At 28.4% G+C, this 26,233-nt stretch overlaps 1 protein-coding gene and 1 long non-coding RNA gene across 2 annotated transcripts in view; both read right to left on the bottom strand.

The window, feature by feature from the left end:
- Window positions 1-1,156: 1,156 nt before the first annotated feature.
- On the bottom strand, window positions 1,157-16,110 carry LOC103579969 (uncharacterized). The gene is made up of 3 exons (XR_549572.2): window positions 15,480-16,110; window positions 5,473-5,770; window positions 1,157-1,377 (listed from the first exon to the last, which is right to left on the bottom strand). It is a non-coding gene; the product is annotated as an uncharacterized LOC103579969 (long non-coding RNA).
- A 2,071-nt stretch (window positions 16,111-18,181) lies between these two features.
- LOC103579965 (homeotic protein antennapedia) overlaps window positions 18,182-26,233 on the bottom strand; it is a 167,849-nt gene continuing 159,797 nt past the window's right edge. Inside the window, exon 5 of the mRNA XM_008561538.2 lies at window positions 18,182-18,528. Coding sequence (XP_008559760.1) covers window positions 18,275-18,528 — 254 coding nt within the window. The 3' untranslated portion in view covers window positions 18,182-18,274. The remainder of the gene's footprint in view (window positions 18,529-26,233) is intronic.

Genomic DNA, 26,233 nt, shown 5'->3' with positions numbered 1-26,233 from the left:
AAATTTTTTTTCAATTCCATGAAATTTTTTGGGTCGAGTGAAAATTTTCTTCGGGCGATAAATAATTTTTGCAATAAAAAGTCCTCCTTTCTGTGAATATATTATATAATTTCTGCTATAAATACTCACGTGCAACTCGATCCACTTCTGTATGTTTTTTGATCTTGAATAGAAGGATTGAAGATTGAGATTGAAGTCAGCGACGATATCCACGATTGGTTTTTTTTTTATTTAAAATTTTATAAATAACAAATGAAGGAAATAGAAACAAATATTTTGCACACGTGGTAGTTATTTATAGTAATAAATAAATTAAGGTAAATAATATCGATATGATAAAATTATTGACAGATCACTGAACTACTTTGAATTTAGTGGCCTGAAGGGTGAATTAATTTGATTACAAGGTTGCCGGTAATTTTGATTGTACAGCAACCTAATTTTATTGAAAATTTCCATACTAAAGATAAAATCGCGAGTAAGAATAGAGCGTGTGAACTTAAAAAAAAATCGATATGAAATGAGCAAGATTAGTTCATGATTTTAGCACGGAGGGTGGCAGCACCTCGCTATGATTTTCTGGCAGACATCGATGGCAGCATTTTTTGGTGTTAAATTAGACTAGAACGATGTGTTCGATGAGATATGGCCCAGCGAATGGGAAAGCGTTGTGAGTGTAGCAGAGGCGTGCCGTACCTTGGAACCGACGTGCCCCGGACCAGATCCACGACGTGGACTAAGTGCTGGGTGGAGTCCCATCTAGGCACTACCTACCCGCTGGAACCATCATCATCTAGACTAGTGTACTAGTCCTTGTAAATTTTATGGCTGCCTACTGTCACTAAAAGGCGCCAGATTTGAAATTCTCATCTATTAGCTTATTTTTTAAAGACTTATGAATTAATAATCTATTGCAAAATAATAATAATAATAATAAGGATCGGTAATAATTTCAAATAATGCCCGAGTACTGTTCTTACGTCTTTTTAATAAAAATTTATAATCTGTTACAAATGTATCTATCTATACGTATATATATATATATATATATATATATATATATATATATATATATATATATATATATATATATATATATATATATATATATATATATATATATATGTGTGTGTGTAGTACAAGAATGGTTGTCGTGACACCCACCCCCGAGGGTAGTCGCCGTCATCCGGACATCGGGCTAATTTTGTGAATGTTTTGTTTCCCTCTCAGAGGTTGCTAATGTGCTGCCCTTACAAGCTTTTGCATTTAGTCCTCGTCCATCGTTACTAGGTAATACATAATCCTGAAGTCGACGATAATAGAGTGAAGAATGAAATTTTGCTTTTTCAACTCTGTGTTACCCAATTTTATGAACCGCTGAAACAACAAAATTTTTTTTAAATTTTACTTTAAATGCCGGCAAAGTTTTTTTTGTTGAATGGCAAAATAAAATTTTTGAAATTTACTATGCAAAATGAATTATGTATATGAGATTTACCCCCATGAAAAAATAAAAAAAAATATATATGTTGAAATATAAAGTATATATAAATATATATGATATATTACAATAAATATATTTTTAATAGCTAACTTTTGGCCGATGTTCATATATATTTTAAATATATCAAAAATACAAGTAGGAAAATAAAAAAATAAATAAATATAATAAAAGTATATATTTAACATTTTTTTTATATTTTATAAGATATATTTTTGATATATCTAAATTAAATTTGAAATATATATAAATACCGGCCAAAAATGAGCTATTAAAAATATATTTTTTATACTTCAACATATATTTTTTTTATAAATTTTTTTTATGGGAGTAAAATCAAAAATGTTTTTAAGATTCATTTGAAATTGTGGTGTGTAAAATAAATATTTTGTTTTGTAGTTTTTTCTTATACCAAGATGTCAACGTCAAGTAGTAACTTGTGTGGAGAAAGTTACCAAGGGTAGGAGAATATATATATATATATGTATATATATAGCATGTGAAAGACGAGCGTCAAGTCAAAGAAGGGGCAGCGATTTTATTGATTTATGTCTCGTTTCATATATTATATATATGTATATATTAAAAAATGTCAGTGTATAAAATAATCCATATAAATCACAAAATAAATTTATATTATTATTTACAAATAATTAAAATTAGTGAAGACCTGGGTAAAAAAATTTGGCCAAAATTAGGCTGAAACCATTGAATTTTATTCAAAGACCTTAATTTGGCTGAAATTTCACTGGCCATAGATTTTTATTGACAGAAGTCGAAAGTTGGCCGAAAGATGGCTGATAAATTGAGTCGGCCTATTTTCAATTTTTTTTTTAGTCTAATTATCGGCCATTTTTCGGCCTGATTAGTTTTGATACTTGTGTTCATTTGGGTCTTTTTTCGGCCGAGAAAAATTTTTATTATTATTTTGGCTTGAATTTATTTTACCTGAATCATTGCAATTTTAAGACATGCATATATATTTCAGTGTGATACATTGTAAAAATAAATATGATTCCCGAACAACAATTTTTTTTAAATATCAACTTTTTTTCAAAAATTTTTTGTTATCTCAATAAAGAAACTGAAGTTCATTGAATGAAATTTGATAAGTTTATTATCGTGAACGATGCGACTGACAGTATAATACAATGGGAAATAACATTCCATTTTCTAGTAGCGACTATTACTCGTTTTCAAGTGTATGTGATGTCATAACCATGTCGCTCAATAATTCAAATTATCATTTAATACTAATGTATGTAGATTTTTCAGATACACTTATAGATCTTTTTATAATTTATAGATTATAAATATATATATTTTTTTTTTGATTAATCAAACATGAATTCTTAACGTATACTATATATATATATATATATATATATATATATATATATATATATATATATATATATATATATATATATATATATCTTGATTAATGAGATTATCTCATTGTATGATATGACCTCATATGAATGATATATACAACTATCTTAATACGATTCTAATGACCAGCTGCTTCAAGCAAAGTAATGAGCATATAATGTGTGAAATGATAATATATAAGCGCGATAATCAAAAGAAAGATAAAACTTTAATTATGTGTACCTGACTCTGAAATCATAACAGCTGACTGTTGAATTTTTTTCATAATTATCTTTTAGCTTTAATTTTTAACTTCCCGCTAAGAAAATTAAAATTGTCAAAAAATAGGGAAGTTGGTTACGGTCGGATTTTCAAAAATCGAGTTTTCATAAGATGTCGACGCTTTGAGGTTCTAGGAAGCTGAATATTTTCAGGTACACTCAAAAACCAAGTGTGTTACAAACGTATTATTTTAACACATATTTAATGTGTTCTATGTTTAAGACCATAAGCGAAACTATAGTTTTTTATAGTCATTTAAAATACGTTTCACGGGGCATTAAATATCTATAGATTTCTTATGGCGTTTCAATGTTATTTGGTAAGTGTGTAAATTTTGACTACACACTTGGTTTTACAGTATATACATCCGTGGTGTGCATATGTGGAAGCTAATTTTTGTCGTACGAAAAGTTATGTTATTTTGGAATTAAAAAATATAAGAGATGAAAATTAATAAAAACTTTAAACTCATTTATTTGATATTCATGTGTGAAAAAAAAATTTCATTTTCTACTTCGGTGTATCGATTAGTTTATCAGTATCTCTTTGTACATTTGTATAAATGTAGTCACGAAATTCTCTGAAATATACTATGGTTCAACTAAGTTCGTTTTGCTACGGCTAGATTGTCATAAGATAGAGCTTTTTTTTATTATCGTTACTAAAAAATTTTTTGTTTCATTATAATTAAAAGTATAGAAAATTGGAAAATTTTTAAATGTACACCTAGTCTCAAAAATTAATGTTGAAATAAATACAAAAATAAAAAAAAAATGCAATGATAATTTTGCACACCCCCAGCGCTAAGCTGCTCTCTAAACATTAGTGAATATTCACTTATTTCTATTATTTATGTTTAGAGAGTGAGAGAATGGGCTCTATAATCGCAAAATCAAAAACCCCAATTTTGATTACTTCAAATCCTCTATTTTTAAATTTCTATCACTTTCAATTATTGGTAGAACCAATCATTAAAGTGCAACATCTTAAAAATATTTCAGTCAAAATGATCGAAAAAGTTTGGTACTCTCTTAATTTGAACTTGGACGTTTCACTAGTTGCGTAGTAAATTTTACATCACTGGTGGCGCTGGCGGGCATTTATTAATGAATTTAAATGGTTACCAGAGCCATTGGTTTAATCAGTGATGTTTTACAGAAATTAGTGAGGCTTTACTGGCAATTTAGTGCCTGAATCAACAAATTAAACCTCACTAACCTCGAATTTAGGTTGAAAAAGTTGAATTGAGGCTCGTATATCACACAAATATATTCTAGAGCATCATTTGAATCTAAATACTGCTTTTATTTCCGTTTCTTCACTATAGAGGGTCACATGAGGTTGACTATAACCTCAAAAATCATTATTTCAAGTAATAAATAGTAGTAGATCGCATTCTAACCCGCGTGTGTAATTGCCCACGTGGCTTTGAACGTTCCTTGATCCGAGGTGTGCATACTATTTTTAACCGTATCTACAATAGGAAGCTCAAATTTTCGTTATTTTTTGAGGGAAGACTGGCGCACGCGCATCTTTATATCATATGTTTTTCTGTAGGAGAAAAGTGAAACTTCTTTTCTGCTAAACAGAACAGGAATTTGAATTTTCTTCGCGGTGTGAAAATTTCATCACAGACTAATCCTATTCGAGTTAAAAAATTGAAATATTTTCTATGGAGAGCAACTGTTTCTTTAACAGGAAATAGTGACAGTCTGTCAACTTTAGTCGGTAAAAAAAATTTTCGTTACTGCAGTATGGGACTGATTACCCGACAACATAAAAATTATTACCGTATATTTTTCTCTCGTATATTAGAGGCATATTTTCAATTAATGAAGATAACTTACGTACTAGTCAACCGATTTGACCAAAATAAGAAATCAAAATTAATGTTTTAACCTCAACACCTCAATAAATCGACCGAAAATTTCTTTACTTTCATTCATTAACATTTCTTAGAAATAATGCTTCCGTGGTTTATATGGAGTTTATTAGATAATAGGGAGGGGAAGGGCAAAATGAGTCCTTAAGAAAAAGGGTTCGTGGGTAACATAAATGTAAGCCCCCTTCCCCCCTTTATAATTTAACGTAAGTATGGAAGATAAATTATGAAGCTCGCACACCTTTGAGGTGTGCAATTTTGTTTTCATCATGAATTGAATAATTTTTCATTAATAAAAAAATTAATCACACTAATTTTGTGTAATTAAATGCCTAATTGTTACTTTAGTAGTTTTTTATTTTGATGTAATGGTTTTATTCATTTTTTCAGTAAACAAAGAAAAATAAGTGAAGGGGAAAAGTTCGAATAGTCTCACCTCGTAGTTTTAGAAAAGTGTCTGTAAAGTCGAGTGCCAAAGTTCATCGGTGAAGATCCCGGCGCCCTCCTCTCATACGGTAAACGCGTGCGGCAAGGCCAGCAAAGTGATAAAGCGGCCATAAATTCTGACTGCCGTACACTCTTCCCTTCTCGTGCTTTCTCGTCGCCGCACCATTTCCTTCTATTCCGCTTCGCATATTATGTGCAATCTCGTTTCGACCTTCGGGCACTTGAGGGAACGTATCTCACTGTTACGTTCAAGTGACCCATCTGCTTAGAAAAAATCTTAAATTCATCTGTAAAGAAAAAGACATTCACATTAGCAGGACTGTCAGATTCACTCAAACAAGCTCATGATATTTATCTTCAATCACGTAAATAGACAATTAAACTCTCATTAAATGTTCGCTTTAAAATATAGTGATCAGTTAATCAATTATTTCCTTATTCTCAATTACACTCATGATAAATTTTTTTCTCAAAGTTTTTTCATGAAGATCATCATACTTTTGATACATTTGATCATTTGAAACATGTCTATTTTAAAAAATAAATTATACACTGAGAGAAAAAAAATTGAATTCAAGTAATTATCTTTCTTGTTTCTATGAATACTCAACATAAGTCATTTTTTCTAAAATTAAATGGATAGTTTTTATTTTAAGAAAACTATTGCTTCAGTTTAGTAATAAATATCTAGAAGCATGAATTACTTAAGGCAAACAAATATTCGGACAATTTAGTTGATACGTTCTCGAATTTATTACAATTAAAAAATTCAATAAAGCAATTATTTGATTAAATAAAAGGTGTAGTAAAAAATTAGAAAAAAATTATTGCACTAAGAAAAAAATTTGTATTTATAACAAACTGAAATTTATTATTGGTATTAATAAAAATATATAATATATAAATGTTTTTAAGAGCTGCTTCTATAAACTATTAAATATTCGAATTATATTATTTAGTTGTGTAAATTAATATTTCAGGTGACAAACATCGATGAGTAAGTTGAGAGCTTATTAAGAACATGATTTTCAATAAGCCACCGTGGCTGAGTGCGCTACTTCGTTGATTATCGCGTGGTCGGTCTGGGTTCGAATCTTGGGTAGGGTAAAATTATTTATTCTTAAAAAAAATATTAGTTAAGTTACAAAATTAATCTAAATAACATAAGATAAAAAAAAGTCATGTATAATGATATTTTATTTACAAAATAAAATTGTTTTCTTAGTATGAAGCAAGTAAATAAAATTCTTGAATAAAGTAAAAAAATTACTTTATTCAAGAATTTTATCGCTTGGCATTATTTAAGTATCCAAAATAAATTGAATTAAGAAAATATTTTGAAAGGCAAAATTTTCGGGAACCAAATCAAGATTTTTTTGAGCCAAGAAAATTCGTCTTGGCCAGATAAAATTTCTACTTTACTAAGAAAGTTAGTTTTCAAAAAATTTCTTTTGAATCAAAAATATTTACTTTTAGTCGAGAATTTTTTTTGTGTAATTAAAATACTTAGATCAAAAACACAGAAAAAAAGGATTTCGTGGCGCGAAAAAATTTTACGCGCCTCAAGAAAATTTTTACTTGCCCTAAAAAATTTTTTGCATTATATATAAATTGAAAAATAAAATTTTCTAGGAGTGAGAAAAAATTTTCTTGAGCCATAAAAAATTTCTAACTCTAAGAAAATTTTCGTTTTTATTTCATAATGCAAAATTTTTTTTGCACCAAGAAATATTTTTCAGTGCATTTTTTCTGGAAAATATAAATTTTTTTTCTCTCAGTGTATTATACTTGTAAATCATATTACCTTTCAAGAAAATATTTTCTTGATCTCATGATGAATAAATACAATGCAATGTCCATCAGCATCATTTTCTGGATTTGTCAGAGTGCAGCTGAATAATTTTCCGATGTAGGAAAGCATAGCAAGCTCACAAAAGTATAAGCGATGGATGAAAATGAAGAGAGACAACGACAGAAAGAATTCAGTAGCGAACGTCAACGATTTGAAAGTGCAGTGTGATGATGTACCCTGTAGAGTTCAAATGGCAAGAAAAGACGCAACAGCTGTTCAGGTCAATCAGAAGTTAAAGAAGCAAGCAAAGTCCCGGATATACATGCCTACCTAGAGAGAGAAGTAGGCACGGTATGTATTGCAGGGGCGAACAGACAGAAAATCCAATAAATCATCCCGTCACGAACCATGAGCCAAGGCGGAGCCTCTCGCCTCGTATTAGCCAATAATAATCCTCTCTGACTCGGAGGCCATCTTGGATTATACAATGGTTCCTTCCGCTTTAATACGTACATAAATGCAAACTCACAGACACCCTTAGAAGAAGACCCCCCAGAGTCATATCAACTTTCACATCGCACACGAATCTCCGATTTACTTTTCCCGTTTTTCATTTACTATTCATTTATAACCATATAAGTATTACGCACTCATGATACCAATAATCCATAATATAGACTTTAATTAACCTAATAATTATTACAGTTTGTGTATTTTCTCCCCCACAAAATGAAATTTAAATCAATGTGTCATATTCAACCACAATTTATTTCTCGTTTCCAAACACAGTTATTATAATTAATGTCGTTATTATTAATATGGACAGACTCTTATATATAATACAATATGGTTTTTTAGACTCGACGTGGGCAATAATACTATTAACGTTATTTTTAATCGTCCCCGTGTTATTTTTTTATGAGAAGCCCATAACACAGCTTACGCTCAGACATTCACTCAAAATAAGCATTTTATCATTCGTTCGATCGTTAACTTATTCCTTATTCATACAAGTAATGGTAATTTTAGTAGCTATAAGTTGACATACTTTTTTCCTGTATACATTTAGTTTACATAATTTCGGACACTACAAAATAATTATTTATAGATTTATATATATATGTGTACTCCAAAATCATAATCATACTATATTTATATATTTATATATATATCATATTAATTTATAATAATGTATATATGTTCATAAATTATTCTATCCAATGCTTATGTATTATATATACATTATATGTTTATATATAGACTATCTTAACCCCGTTTTTCATCAAATTCTGAGGACAAATTCTCGGTCACGTGTCGCCTATTGTTTATTTCTTTTTATTTTTTGTTTATTTATTTATACATTACGTTTATTTGGATTTATTATTTATAGTTTTGACTCGATTTTTTTTTACTTGATTGCACATCTCAACCATGTGTACATATACATATATGTTATCTGGATTTCAATGACGCGTGTTAATTATGATTAATGATGTTATTCACTATTATAATATATATCTATATATTTATTTACTTTGAAAATATTGAGCATGCTTACACAAATTATTGAGACCAATTTCGAATTGTGTAATTTTCTTTTTTATTATTATTATTATTATTATTATTATTATTATTATTGTTATTATTATAAGCAGCACAAATAACATAACGCTAACCATTTATTCATTTTTTTTTCATCTACAAGATGTTTTACAAGATTTACAATGTCACAGTTAAATTAAAAGTCAATTATGTTATCGTCATATTTTTTCCCCCTCCCTAAACTCTCAGTGTGCCCGTTGTTATCTCTCTCAGAAAAATTATTAGTAGTAATGTGAAATTATATAATATAGGAGAGGGGATGAGGGCCTTGAGAAAAATAGACTTATATGTTACATAAATGTGTGCCCATTTTACCCTTCCCCCTCCTCCCCTACTTCATGTCCTTTATATCCACAGGGAAAAGGGATTTCTTTAGAGAAAAAATTTTCTTTAGGAAAGAAAGTTTTTCCTTGTCTCCAGAAATATTTTTTTACCTCAAGAAAATTTTGTCTTGCTTCAAGAAATTTTTTCTTGCCTCAAAACAATTATTTCTAATCTCAAGAAAATTTTTGTTTTTAATTTTAATGCAAGAAAATTCCAAGGATTAATGGAAAATTTTCTTGGGATGAGTAAAAATTTTTTGCGCCAAAAATTTTTTTTTTTAATTAATCCTAGAAATTTTTCGCATTATAAATTAAAAAAAAAATTTGTTGAGGCGAGTAAAAATTTTCCGTCTCCAAAAATCCTTTTTTTTTTTTAGTACTGTATTAGTATGTAGTAAAAGTTTTTTTTTTTGTTATTATACAGGTACCTATTATACCTACGTGGTATCGTATACAGTAATGTGGCTCGCGATTTCTACGCTGCTACACCAGACGTCGCTCTTTTCATATTGCCGACAGAAAAGAAAAGAAGATTGAAGAAATCATCTGCTACAGATAATTGTTATTATTATTATCATCATGTTATCATAAAATTAATTTTAACTATTCACGGCAAAGTAATTATTTGAATGTATGAAAAAAATAAAATAAAATAATTAGTTACATGTAAAAATGAATTATAATGTATTTCATATTTTTTATCAAATCAAGTTTGTACATACAAGACAATTTTTAAACTCCCTGCTTATTTATTATAAATTATTATAAATATTGATACCACTAATAACTAATAACATTTTTAAAATAACTTTACTGAATTTTCAGCCTTTATACAATGGAGCCCTTCACCTAAAGACGTATTATTATCTTTAGTCGATAACCAGTTTTTTTTTTTTTTAATTATTTTTCTGCATTATTTTATAAATAAATTGAATTTATTTTAATAAAAACCAAAAAATTTTAAGGTAAAATACTGCACAGAAAAAGTATAATTTGACTAGATGACACAATGATTTTATCCTTGTAATTTTATCATTATTAAAATTGGTTAATTTTTACATTTTTTTTATAATTTGCTCAGACAATAATTTATTACATAAGTAGAAAATTTAGAAACACTTTTAATTATTTTTTAACAAAAAAATTTTTTTTTACTCATATGTTTATACACTTGTAAGATATGAGAATATTTAAATGTATACTGGAACTCTTCGTTCATAATAAGATATTATGTACGACAGAAATTTATAATTTTATCGAGTATTAGTAATTTTTATTTTTTTTTTCGAATTATTATCAACTGCGCTATTGAGCATGAAAGAAATAAGAACATAAATAAAAATTATAAAAACTATTCACGGAAAAAACAGTTTTGTAAAAATTACAAGAAATAATCTGTAAAATATATACTGGTTTAATTATTTGTGACATTTACTAATAAAATATGTTATTTTTATAGATTTATGTGTTATTTTTACAATTAAAAAATGCAACCCGCAGACTAAATTACAGAAAAATTTCATATTTTTTCTGTAGATTATAGGGTAGGAGGCACCCTGAAAATTTTATAAAAGAAGTTTGTTTTTCAAAATACCAAAATCACTTTGTAAATATAATTAAACATTATTTTTAATTTTTTTGTCAAAATTTCAAAAATCGAAAGTATCAGTCAAAAAATGTTGATGACTCGTTTTATGATATAAACTATCAAAAAAATTTTTTCTTCCTTTGCATCCAATAATTATGTGAAATGTAATTTACCAATAAAGAAATTTAATTTAATCAAATTTTTTTAATTTCTGAAATTTTTTTTTGTTATTTTTTTTAAGGGGTACCTCATTTTCCCTGTACAAAATAAAAATATTTTTTAACGGCAGCTAACAATTTTTTCTATTCACTTTGAATATCATTAAAAAAAAAAAAAATGGTTCAATGTATTTGAGTTCACGAAAACTTCGTATTTCCTCAAGTACCCCTTGCACCCCCACCCCACCCGTATACTTCCAATTTAGCCATAAGTGTGAAAAATAACATTAAGTAATTTGAGACTCTTAATGGATACTGAAATCAGAGCGTTTTAAAGAACTGGTATAACCCTTCCCCTCTCCTTCCCCTACACTATTACTTTATGAAATATTTATTGATTTTTCCAGCCACAAAATCAAACAATTACAGCCTTAGGTCTACAGAATTCACAATCTAAAAATAACATGTTTTGTTCTGTAAACATTCCATAAGTCAATTTTTAGAAAAACTTCTTAAAATTTCACACCTTTCTGTAATTTTCCAACAGTTTTTCCCGTGAACAAGTTGATTAATGAAATTTCGATGTATATAACAACATATCTTAATTTTTTATTCATCTTTGTAAATCATTTTGTTTTTACTCTCAATACACATTTTTATAGAGCACTTAAAAAAAAAAAAAATAAAAATACAAAATAATAAATGGAGAAATGTTTTGCACTTTAAACTTTGTGTAAGTACGCATTTTTATTTTTACTTAGTAAAAAATATTTATTAGACATCGATCAAAAACAAATATAAGATTTTAATTTAAACTAATATCATAATAATAAATACTACGAAACTAAATAATATTACGAGTTGGCATTAATTATAAATTTTGAATGCCTTATATATAATATTCTCTAGACGATTATTATTTTACGACTTCAGATGAACTATATAAATTAAATCAATAAAATATTAAATTATGTACATCTCTGAAAATTTTTTCATATGGTCGACTCCTACTGTAATTTATTTTTGTCTTCTTTTCTCTTCCGAGCACTTCACTATGATTAGATCAAATGAAAAATAACCAAAAAATACCACCTGTTTAGGGTTTTCTATTCTTTCTCTTTTATTTTTTAGTTTTTTCAAAAACGCATCACCCTCGCTCGCTGCAACGGACACGCCTTATACTTATAAATAATAAAATTTAATTATTATATTAATTTTACCAAATTATTAAATGTAATTTTAAATTTTAGAAGCTTCAAAAAAAATTCAGTTATTAATCTACCGTAAAAAATTTTATAAAAGTCGACGAAAAAAAAATTTTAAGTTTCAAATAAATGTTCATTTGAATTAATGGGGTTTAAAAAATAATAGCGGAAAATATGAGGCAAAAAAATTATTGGGGGGAAATGGACCTCCAAGTTTAAAAAAAAAAAAAAAAAAAGGGGAAGTTCAACATTGATCAAAAAAAATTTATTAAATCTGAAATTCGTCGCACTTATTTTCATACGAACAATTGAACTAAAAATTCTGAGAATTATAATTTAGAATAATAAACTCGAGATCGACGAAAGTGATTTTTAAAAACTACGGTCTACTGGATTCTTATTTAGGGACTAAAAGAAAGTAGAACTGAAAGTGACATGAATTCACCCTATGGGGATTTTTTTTTAATTACCACCCCTTCCCACCCTGCCCCTTTGCTCTAATGTCAAATAATATTTCAAAATTTGTCACTATTATTAATTGATATTAATTAATATTAATAAAAAATTTTACGTTGTTGATAACTGAACTTTCGTCAATTAAATTTTTGTTTTTCAATCTTATACTTAATTATGAAAATTATTTCATATTACTAAAATGTTTCAAATTGAATCTTTTTTTTTTAATTTTTATTTTTTTTCATCCGCAACTATTAAATATGCATTGAAAAAAAGAATTTCTAGATTCAAGAAATAAGTTCAATTATGAAATGACGAAAAAAAATTCTTAGGCCTATAAAAAATATTCTTGGCGCAAAAAATTTTTTACGATTTCAAGAAATATTTTCTTACTTCAAAAAAATTTTTTCTTGCCTCAATAAAAATTTGTTCTTTAACCCATAATATAAAAAATTTCTTGCGCCAAAAAATTTTTTCTTGATTCAAAATTTTTTCTCGCCTCAAGAAAAGTTTAATCTTCAATTCATGGGAAAAATTTCTTGCACCAAGAGACTTTTTCTTGTCTAAGAAAATTTTTTTTCTTATCTCAAGAAAATTTTATTTTCAACTAATGTCAAAAATTTCTTGGGGTGAGTAAAAATTTTTATATAATATAATTTTAAATTATATATTTCTAATTAATTTATACATTAACTTATTGTCCATTTGATGGACAAAAAAAATTTATTCCCGCACATTAAATTACCATAACAAGCCATAATAACCTGCTGCATCTCAGTAAAAACAATGTACTAACAAAATACTTTAGTTGAAGACTTGGGACTTAAAAATTTTTTAATTCACTAAAAATATTACAATAATGATAAATAAATTTGGAATATTTTGTAAAATATTCCATTAAGTAAAACTTCATAAATTATATGTTTTCTTAAAACTTATTTTTAACTAATTCCAAGACATCTATGAGTTTTTTAGCGCATATATTAAACCGAGCATTAAATTTTTATTAAAAAAAAAATAATAATGAACTTATAAAAAAATAAATAATAAAATGAAATTTATAAAATATACTAAACATAACGACGACAGAGGTTTAAATTGCACGTCAACGTGTTACCGGTAGCAACGAACGATGGTGAGAGAGTATAATATTTATACTTATCATAGCGCATCAAATTTAATGGTAAATTTTACAATATTTATATGTATTTATAAATAAATTTTTTTAATGCATATAAAAGGCTAGTCGTACTCTAGACAAATGAGTTTGACCATATTTTACGTATATCAATTCTAATACTTATTTCTTATATAAATATCAAGTAATAAAAGAACAATATCGCAAATTATAGTTCACACTTACATTCAAAATTCATACTCACATCCAATATCTGATATAATTGCTCTTAATAAACTTTTTGAGTTTATGAAAAAATTACGAAATTTTTTTAATATAGACCATCGTTCTTTCATTTTTACATTATTTTATTACGAATATTTTTATTGATAATCATAAGAATTATTGTAATAATAAGAATATTATATGATACTAATAGTAATAATAATAATAATAATCATAATAATAATAATAATAATAATAATAATATTAGTAATCGAAATAATAAAAATGATAGAACTTATTTTACAACACAGCACATTAATTTATCGCGGTGCATTTATTCGACTTCCGGAACTACCGAATTATGGGAATTTTTTTTTTTTTTTATGAAGATTTTATCATATGGCATTAATAAGTTTTTTTTGTTTTTAAATCCCGGAAATCGAAAATAAATTTACGCTTATACATTAACGGAAAATGCCCAGTATTTAATCAGGGGCTAATTCACTACATGCTTTGGACCAATCTATTAAAAATCAATTTTTTTTTCTATAAAAATTATTATTATGCTTCAAAATTACATGCGCTAAATATAGTATTTTTTTTACGGACGGTTGTATGCGCTTTTGGTTCCAAAACTTTTAGTGAATTTGAATAAATGAAATGAGTGACAAAGTAATTTTTTTCATGTTATTATAATTTTTTAATTACAACCATATTAAATTTGATTAATTATTTAAATAATATTTTTTCAAAATTTACAAATTTAATTTCACAGACTTAATTTTATTATTTTATTCAAATCCGGTTAAATGACATTTCCATAAGTGTCTTGCGTTTTTTTTTTACACCCGCGTATTTTATTTTCCTTATCAAAACTAGATTATAACGTCACTGGTAACTTGACCGCGCATCCACAACGGAAGGATAAATTTTTTATCGACAGGGTTTTTAACTTTATGAAAAATTTTAATTATACAGATCATTATCAAATAGATCAAGCTTTTGTTAAAATTTATAATTTGTACACAGAAAAAATAAGATTTCTTGACGCTAAAAATTATTTCTTGTCGCAAGATATGTTTTCTTATTTCAAGAAAATTTTTTCTCGCTGCAAGAAAACTATTTCCTGCTTCAAGTCAACTTTTTCTTGCCTCAATAATTTTTTGCTTGCCTCAAGTCACCTTTTCCTTGCTGCAAGAAAATTATTTCTTGTTTCATGATGACTTTTTCTTATCTCAAGGTAACAATTTTTTTACTTTAAGAAATTTTTCTTGTTTCAAGAAAATTTTTGTTTTCAATTTATAATGCAAAAAATTTCTTGGAGCAATCAAAAATTTTCTTGAGACTAAAAAAATTTTTTGATTCAACAAATCCTTTTTTTCTGTGTATGTAAGTTATATTTATATTAAAATATGGCATTGTCAATTGAAACTTTGACTCCAATTGAATATTAAAATTGAGATAAAATGAGCCCAAAATTGACATCATAAAGAGAATAAATTTAAGTGAATCAATTTTTTAAGTACTAACCTGGTAGATGAAAATAATCAAATCAAGGTAGTAACTGATGTCACAATCTGACCGATGAGGTTTTCCAGATTTACTTTAGCACACTTGTTTTTTATTTTCGGTGCACTTGAAATTTTTCCCAGGCTTTTTTAAATATTTTAAACTCTGCGCTTATTTTATCATTTTTTTTTTTTTTTTTTAATCAAAATGGATATTAATTTATGACTGCTGATGTAAATGATGATGATCAGTACACAAATAATTACACAAACAAAACTTTATACTGAGTAGAAAAAATTGAAAAATTAAATTCGATAAATTTTTATACACGCACTATTAATATTTTATCTTAATAAATTTCACTGGACCTGTATGTGAAAGAAAAAAAATTTTTCTTTTCCCTCCCCATCATAATCTCGTACTTTTCACGCATAATAGCGTGTCAAGACTAACAGTTGGCACGAATTAAAAAATTTTTTTATCCTCATCGAGCCATCGCGGTTGTAGAGACATTATCTAAATAATTTTCGAAATACCATAATAATGTTCATCTATCACTAATATAGATTATCTACACGAGCAAACGCTTATGTGCGCGTTACATAAATAAATGTACGACATATGAGAATAAATAATTAACTCATCCTAGATTTTGAACAGAAATTATTTTATCCTTGGTGAAATATATATATATATATATATATATATATATATATATATATATATATATATATTTATATATATATATATTATAATATACTAATACTTACATTCTTTCAATAATATCTCACATTACACAATACATAATATTAATATATTCTCAGACTTGCATTGTACCATTCTTACAAGTGTATATATATGTATATATAGGTCACTCTATGCCAAACTATCCAATCGAAAACCCTCGCCCTCTTCAATTTGGTCAGCGACTTTTTATTTAAAAGCTTACACGGAGAGAAAATTATGGGAACTATTCTGAATGCCTTCATAAAATATCGACCAATAGCGTTACGGTAATAATTACTAGGAATTATTTGCAATACGGCCATAATTTCTGAGAAAAGTTACCATAACTATGGAAATAACTCCTGTTATTATAGCAATAGTTCTTAAATCGTATGGTAACAATTATAGTAATCATTACCATACTCATGAGAATAGTTTCCATAATCGCATAGGAATAATTCCTATATTCACATTGCAATGGTTACCATAACATCTAGGAATTCCGCATGTGATGGTAATCAATACCGTAATATATGGTCATAACTTTAATATATGTTAACGATTATAATACTATGGTAATAATCACCATATTACTATAGTAATGGTTACTGTAACATCTAGAAATTTTTCATATTATAGTAATCCTTACCATCTGGTAATCATTACCATCAAATATGGTAATCATAACGGTAATATATCGTAACGGTTAATAGAATATTATGGTAATTTTTACCATAGTACCAATGTCTTGATTACCGTAACATATATAGAAATTTCTGATTTCATGATAATCATTAGCGCCGTACCTGTTAATCATTACTATAATCAATGATAATTATTACTGTAATACATGGTCATAATTGCTTTAATATCGAATATTAATTGCCGTACCATATTATAATTAACACCGTAATATGTAGTAATGATTACTGTAATATGGTAATGATTACTGTTATATATGGTAACGGTTATTATAATATTATGGTAATCATTACCATGATATATGATATCGTATAGGAATGAAAACTATATAAATAGGAATGTTACCATAATATGACGGTGTCATTCCTATTATCGATATTTCAATAAAAAAAACCTATTATCATACAATATGGAAACCGTCCCTATCATATATTGTAATTGTTACCGTAAATTTCTTTCCATGTAAAATATAACTTTCACCAAAAACTGAAACTTTTTAAAAATAGTCAACTTTTTATTGCAGTGAAAAATTTTTTTATGGTATTTTTTTTTTAATTCCATAATTATTTTTTAAATTTCAAATTTCTATCTTCTCGAGGTTTTGTGATCGTAACTAGATGAAAACAATAAAAGAAAAATGCCTGGCTACATTTTTCGAAAAAGTATTTATAGTTCACAGAATCTCAAAACAAAAATTTAGAAATGCTTGCAGGCATAATCACCATAAAAAAAAAAGTAGAAAAACCAGTCAAAGAGAGCGAGGGTTTTTGACTGAATGGGTTGATATGGAATGTCCTGTATATATAACATTTGCAGCGCCACATCATTCTTTTATTCAAATAATTTTCTGTCTATTTAAATTACATATATTTTGTATCTCTAAAGAGGCTTCCGTAAATTACATTCGATTAAATGTAATAGAGGTTAACGCGGTTCTGATTAGCGAGTAATCCAGTTTTGTTCAAACATTATCATATTTTTCTACATTCTCATCATATTGTTTTATGCATTGTTAATTTTTTTTTTTTAATTTTTTAAAAATAATTGCTTATTCCCGTGACTTCATTTATCGACCTGAATTAAATTTTCAGTCAAACTACTTAATAATCCATCACCTCTCGGTCACTCCACTTTATACGTTTTATTTTATTTCTCTTTATCATCTTTTTTGGTACGAGCAACTTGATTAACACGACAAGGTAAGCGTCATTACTGAGGGAGGTAATTTGCAAAACATAAAAAGGGGGATCTGGGTATTTCATTTCTTTAAGAGAGAGTTATCAAGTGAGTCTCGGGAAGGGATATCGGAGGTAGTGTTGGAGACAAGGTTCGCGAAACCCTGAGAGATGAGAAGCTCTTTGGAAGACCTTGACTCTTCTTTCAGGTTCTCAACCCTGTGGAGAGGTCTGGGGCGAAATGTCGGTGTCGCCGTCGCCTGATTCAGGCTCACCCTTCGTTTTATTCTCTTTCTTCCATTTCATCCGCCTGTTTTGGAACCAAATCTTTATTTGCCGTTCTGTCAAACAAAGAGCGTGGGCTATCTCAATACGTCGTCGTCTCGTCAGGTATCTATTGAAGTGGAACTCCTTCTCCAGCTCAAGTGTTTGGTAACGTGTATACGTTTGCCGACCCCGTTTCCTCTCTGTAACAAATTTAATTACATCCGCTCAGTAATTTGTATTTATTTATTAAATTTTTTTATAATACTATTATCATTATTATTATTATTATTATTGTCTATTTATATTTATGTACACAGAAAAAATGAATTTATTGGCGTAACAAGATTTAACTCATCTCAAAAAAAGATTTTTTTTATTGTAGATCAAAAATTATTTTTCTGACCTCAAGAAATTTATTTCTTGCCTCAAAAAAATTCTTCTTACCTCGTGAAAATTTTTTCTCACCCTAAGAAAATTTTTGTTTTAATTCATAATGCCAAATATTTCTTGCAGTAAAATATTCTTTTTTTTCTGTGTATAAATCTTATAAAAATACTTTGTAATTCATACAGGGGTCATAAAAAAACCAACGTATTTGAATTCCTGTAAATTTAGCATGTCCTTAAGTACTCTCGCCCCCCCCCCCCTCTCCAGCCTATTTATAGATAAACCTCATAAAAATATTTTGTAACTCTTATAAAAATGACAAAACTAAAAGTAAAGTATACAGATGAAAAAACTGAGAAACAAGACCATTAATTTCGGTCTACAGAACATAAGTGTATGAAAGATATAAAAAAAGAAGAAAAAAAAAGAGTTAGAAAAACATCAGTCGACGAATCTCTTCAAACAACCACAATCTGAAAGGGTTGGCGTTTGCCACGAGTATGAGGGCATGAAGGATGTTTTCAAGTGGAATAAGCGGAAGGGGAAACATGAGATGAAGAAGAGAAATAATGGGCAAAGCGAAGAGAGAGGAGAAAGGATCGGATCAACAAAAAACAGAAGAGAAGAAAGAAAGACTAAGAAAAGTTCTACACGGCGTGCATTCGAGGCAAACGCCGCCCGTCGCGCTGTCGACCGATGAAGACGGATGGTGGTTCTCGTGAAAGAATAAAAAACAACCGAAAAGACCAGAGAGAAAGATAATTCTCAGAGGATATAGAATCAGAAGAAAGATAGTGAGAGATATGAAGAAAGTAAGCGATAGAGAGTAAGAAGGAGAGATTGAGAAACGTACGAGATTGTGAGGAGACACAGTGATAGCGAAAAATGGACTAACAGAGAACACCAACATGATGGGAACATGCCTCTCTCTTTATGTTCTTTTCCTCAGGCTACGCTCTGAAATTAACAGCATACCAATTTCTAGTGCTCTTCCCAGTCCTACGTAAGAGAGAATTGGGAAAAAAAAAATCACAGGTACGAGTCTCATCTAAATGATAAACATCTGCCCATTCAATCATTTTGAAAAATCAGTTTTCAGAATTGTAAAGCGATTCATTAGATAAAAATGCGACAATCAATGGATTGTACAGACTAGTAAAAAAAAAATGGAGTTAAATTTACCAAACTAGTTATAATTGAACTACACTCTGTGGCCCATCGTATTGATAAATCTAGTAGCATGACACTGTATAACATTAATTTTTACTGTAGTAGTTCTATTTACTATTCGACTGGGGTAAAAATTTGTAGGCTTAGTAAGTACTCAATGGAAAACTCATCCTGCGGTTTTTGTAACCACACAATTTTATAAGAATTTGTTGGTATTACTATTTTTGGAGTACACAATATCACATAATTTGTACAATCTACTCCAATGTGGAGTGAAATGACTGACAAACGAAAACAACAGTACCACCTTCAACTTTTTTACCCCACTGTGCGGTGATACTAGCGCCACAATTGTAGCTATAATTACACCGTCTTTAAATGTGTGAATTATAACCTTTAAAATCACGTGCTTGTATTTTATATCAACAAAAATTAAATATTCAGTGAAACTATGTTAGTAATACAAGAATTAATTTGTTTTAAAGATAATCCTAAATGAAAAAAAAAATATCATGAAGTATAGAAAAAAAAATGTACTTTAAAAATTTAGTACGAGACATTTCGGATTAATTGTTTACAAATCCATTTTAAAATGTCTTTGTGAGAATAATGTGGAATAAATTAAAAAATTTTTAAAACTTTTTAAGTACCATGAAAAATAATAAATATCAATTAACATATATTTAGTAAATAAATTAAGGATAAAAAACTTTAAACTATGATGTAGAGTAGTAAGAACCCCAGCTGTCATTTACCAAGGATTTGTTTTTACCAACGACACTAGTAGATGTCACTACAGTTTGTGTACCACAATAGGCCAGTAATAGTTACTACACGTGTAGTAATCTTATATATTACTAGTCAGTGTAGTATATGTATCCCCAATTGTGGTAAATTTAACTACACCATTTTTTACTCGTAGACAGAAAAAATATTTTTGTTTAAAATGCTATGGTATTATAGTATAGCTGGACCACGTTGGCCATCTGACGGAAATTGAAACAAACCTATGCAAAAATTCGTATGACCATAGTAAAATTTACCATAGTTACAGAAATTTGTAATCGTGTTTATTTTTACTATGGCCATAGTAATTTTTGCATGAGTTTATTCTAAAACTAATGAACACTTGTGAACACTATTGAAAATTCATTAGTGTTGATAAGTATTTTATTAGTGATCATTAGTGACCATTAGTATTCTGACTAGTGAATCTTACAACATTGTTGGAAGTAATTACACTGTGAAAAATTTCCAACAAATTTTACTATGGGTACAATGTAACACCGGACTATAAGAAAACTGTTACAAAATTTACAAGTGTCCCATAGTAAACGGTATGCGCGGACACTTGTAAATTTTGTACCAGTTTTCTTATGGTCCGGGGTTACAATGCACCCATAGTTAAATTTAATGGGAATTTTTCACAGTATACTGTTGAATAGCGTTTTACTAGTGATCACAAGTAGTCTGATTAATGAATCTTACAATATTACTGGGTGTGATGTGTTGATCCGGTATCAATAGTATTCATTGGTAATCCAAATAGTCTTTACTACTCTAATGCGAAATTCAAATTAATGGCACGAAACGCACGAATGGTACTAAACCATTAGTGCTCGAAAAAACTAAAACATTAGTGTTTCTCATTAGTGCTGATTAGTTTTTTTCCATAAAGGGGCCAACATAGTCTGTCTTTACTATGACACTATAACATTCCAAACAAAAATAACTTCTCTTTGTAGTTTTCGAATTTCCCATGATCTATATTAATTCGGTGATGAGTTAAAAGACACTTCTGTCAAAAAGACATTCTCGAAGAACAATGTTTTGAAAACATGATTTCTTCATTAAATCATACGTTCAAGTTATTTCTCATATAAATCGATAAATTTAAATAAAAGCTTACAGCAATCGACGAGTTACCCAGACAAAGATCTCAATTTGATCTAAGAATGAATAGTTTGCAAGTTTTATAAATCTATATAGAATAATAATCACAATATTCGTAATTGAGAATGAAATAACGAGTAAATTTTTTTTTTCTTTAATATTAAAAATTTTTCAACCGGCAAATTAATAATAAATTAATTAAACGATAAGATAAAAATAAATAATTATTATGAAGAATATAAAAAAAAAAAAATGTCGAATAAGCAAATGCACTCATCCGTAAATTCACAATTTGCTACTGATAGTCTGACACCCGTATTACGAGTAGAGTATTTTTCTCTCTCTTCCTTGGTTCTCTTTATTTCATCTTCGCAATAAAGCACGTGGGGTTAATTAAAAAGGCAGTCGACTCTCTGCATTTACCATCAAGGCCTATTAATATGTGTGTGCACGGTTACGGAGGTTATCCTCAGACGTCAGTGACTGAGCAAACGGGATTCAGTGACCATCAAAATACCGCAACGAAACTCGTCGGAATACTTATCACATCGTTTGAATTTTTTCATGCATTTTATCTGATCATACACATGCGCACATACAGCGACAGTTTTTCAGTATAAAAATAAAACAAAATTTATATTTTGAAACCATAATTGAATATTTATAAAAATTGTTTTGCATCTATTAGAGACAAAGAACCTGGTAATTAATTCTGACATTGTCGGAGATGGCGAATGTGGAGTAGGATTGAGCACAAATTGTAACATCAATCACTTCTAAATTCCATATTGTCTTATCATTATGTTAATTGTCTATAAATATGTCCGTCTTTCAAATTAATCAATAAATAATTTAAAAAAGTACCACCCGGCTGCCGAAATTAATGTAGATCTTTTACTAGAATAACTTTGAACCCTAATTAAATTGGAAAAAATTATAAAATAAATCACAGATTACTTTAGTAACTTCGAATCATATCTTTTTTCAAAAAATTTCAAGGTCTTTCTATTCGACAGTTAATTGAAAAAGAAAAGCCATAGAAATTGAAATTTGGGTTGTTTCGAAATTTGAAATTGCCGCCATTTATAAAGCATTTAACCGATTTTGCTGCTTTTCGAAAATATTACACAGTACAAGTGTTCAAAATTTTCGATACTCACTGGAAATAACGAAAATTAAAGTTATGAAATTTTTGAAAAATTTGGACCTGTGACTGGTAAAAGTTATTGTAAGTCATTTATGGCAAAACGATAAATGGAAAAGTTTTAGCTGATATTAATATCTTACATGGAGAATTAAACTAATTTTGGTTGAAAAATTATTCGATACAAAAACACGAAAGTACACGTAGAGAATATTACGGTAACTGTTCCTAGTACGTTTATGAAATATCATCCCATAGCGTTATGGTAATGAGTACTTGGGATTATGGGATATCGACCCATACTTTCTGGGAAATGTTCCCATAAGTATGGGAACAATTCCTATCATTGTGGTAACAGTTCGCATATCGCATGTGAAAGAATCATGGTAATGAGTACCATACTCATAGGAATAGTTCCCGTAAGCAAATAGTAACCAATCTTATAACCACATTCTAATGGTTCCTGAGTGTATACGGGAATAAGCCCTATATATTATAGTAACTATTCCTATAATATTATGGAAAACATAACCATCATATTATGGTAACCATTATCATAGTAACATAGTAACGATTACCATAATTCCATAGGAACTATTCCGATACCATATGGAAATTATACCCATAATTATAGAAATGATTACCATAATATATATGGGTGCCGTTCTTATAATCAACATTTCAAAAAAACCGGTTACCATGCAGTATGGGAACCATTCCCATGAATATTGTAACTGTTACCATAATTTTCTCTCCGTGTAGAATTGTAAGTAATTTCGAAAATTCTTTTATGGTCATTGCTTCTAAACTAATCGACCAATTTTGGTCATTTCTAAATTTGATCAAAGTAGTTTCTCAAAAAATATATGTCCAAAATTTCATAAGATCTGAAGAAATTTAATTGAATACAGTTGAGTCACATCATGGCGAATAACTCAAAATTGACTTTTTTCACTGAAACTTAAGTCAATCCAGTCAAAACAAAAAAAATGTGACTTTTTTGAATTAATTGGATACTAAGTAGTTCAATCAGGCCAAAATTGATCTAATTTTAGTTTGGCTAGATAGTAAATGAACTAATTAGTGTGTTTTTGAACTAGAACTGTCTTTGAAGTTCTATAAAAATTTTAAGCTGTTTTTTTATCTAAAGACGATTAAAAACAGCCTAAAAAATAAAAGACAGAAAAAGTCTGATTTTGATCTAGAGGCGACCAAAACCAGACTCGAAATTATCGAAAACGAGTCTGAAAATAGTCTAAATAAGAAATTGTACGGGCAAAACTCGAATAATTTTTCATGTCAATAAATAGAAATAAAAAGTTAATTTTAAGCATAATAACTTAAAATATTTATTTGATTACTAAAGATCAAATTTTTCGACCCGAGCAAGTTAGTCAAAAATGGATGAAAAACACATTCGATTTGACTTGTTTTGAACGATTTGGTTCATTTAAGTCAAAAAAGTCAAATTTAAGTTATTTCTTTGAACCAGATAAAAACAAACATCACAATTAGATTTCTACAAAAAAAAAAAACGTTGTCTTGGGTCAAGTAAATATTTTGGAAAGCAACCGTTTTCGGAAACCAAATCAAGATTTTTTTGAGTCCAGAAAATTTGTCTTGGTCAGAAAAAATTTCTACTTTATCCGAGAAAACTGAGGATTTTAAAAAAAATTTCTTGAATCAAGAAAATTTACCTTCAGTCGAGAACTTTTTTTTGTGTATAAAATCTATCAAGAGTAATAAAAAAAATTTGTATTCATAAGAGCTACATAGTAATTGCATTGTAGAATTAAAAATTAACATATGCGCGAATAAAATCGATTATAAAAAAAGTATTAAATACCTCTGGCGTCTCTTTCACTAGCACCTTATATATCTTATATATCTCATGATTTCACAGTATGGGCTTTACTTGCGTCTTATGATCGCCTTTTCGCATACACTTCTGTGACTTTAAGTGCGGGGTAATAAATTAACAACGTTGGGTTACGCAAGGATCAAATGTCTCTCGAAGTATGCCAGGAGATTTATGAGTCTACCTCTACTGCCACAGCATGCAGGAATGGAACGGAACAGAACAAAACATAGCGTATACGAGTATTCGCTTATTATAGGCTCTCAATTTAATATAATGGTGTATATACACTCAGTTGCTGCTGTTGGCATACATGGATCACTTATTTTCTATCCTGGTCTTAGCAAACTGGCCCAATCCGGACAATTCTTTTTCGCTTGAGCTCCAGGACACGCAGGACTTTTCAGATTAACAACTTGCCGGATGTTGTAATCGAGTTAATAAGGCGCGGCCACTCACAGCCTAATTAAACGAAGCTTTCCTTGGCCACCTCTAGGCCTAACCTTGAAATGTTCCTCGATTAGATACCGCGACCCCATTAATTATATTCTCTCTTGTCCAACTATCCGAGAGCCAGAAAGTGAGAAAAAAAAAAGGAATAAATTATAAAAGAAACGTGTGATTAAGGAGATCTCGGTTTTGGAATCCAAATACGAGTTTAATCCCGTGCGTGGATGTATATATGTATATATATAATCGATAAGAATTTCAGATGCTCAACTAGAAACTTTTGATATCAAGTCTAAATAACGGGGATTATAATCTGGAATTCAAAGAAACAAACGTGGGAATGCAAAAAGATTTAAGTGATGAATGTGTTTTGGATTCTATTAAAAATACTTAAATTATTTTTTTTTTTTTTACTAATTTCTCGCTAGAAAAATTGTAAGTCAAATACCAGCACAATATTCTCGGCTTTCTTTCATGGAAGTAATATTTTACGAGCAACCCTCTATTTTTTCTTCCCGTCTGGATTTTTGTACGACATTTTTTACTGTCATAATACACTTCCGGAAAAATGTAATTTTGGTGATGAGAGAAAATTAAAATAACATCAATGAAATTAATATTTTTTTAACGTCACATGGAAAAAATGGTTGTGTAAAAATTTGCATAAATTTATAAGGGAGGGAGGGACAAAATGAAGTACTTCCAAAATTTTATTAAAAGAGCTTGTGTTTAAAATGTAATTAAGCATTATTTCGAATTTTTGTTATATTTTCAAAAAATTTTTTTTTGCAAAAAAAATGGTATGAAAGGAATTTGATTTTTTTTATCAATTTACAATAAAGAAACTCGCAGTGTCAAATTACTTCAGATAGATTTCAATAATCAACTTTAAAATATTTGCAATTTTTGTGATTTCGAAATTTAATCAAGTTTTAATAATTTTTCAATGTATCACTTTAAACAATGTATAATAGCTAAACTTTTTCAAAAATAGAAAGTGTCA

The sequence above is a fragment of the Microplitis demolitor genome, chromosome 3 (assembly GCF_026212275.2).
Source record: "Microplitis demolitor isolate Queensland-Clemson2020A chromosome 3, iyMicDemo2.1a, whole genome shotgun sequence".
NCBI lineage: Eukaryota > Metazoa > Arthropoda > Insecta > Hymenoptera > Braconidae > Microplitis > Microplitis demolitor.
Note: the sequence above shows the minus strand (reverse complement) of the source record. Positions and strands in the feature narration are given on the sequence as shown.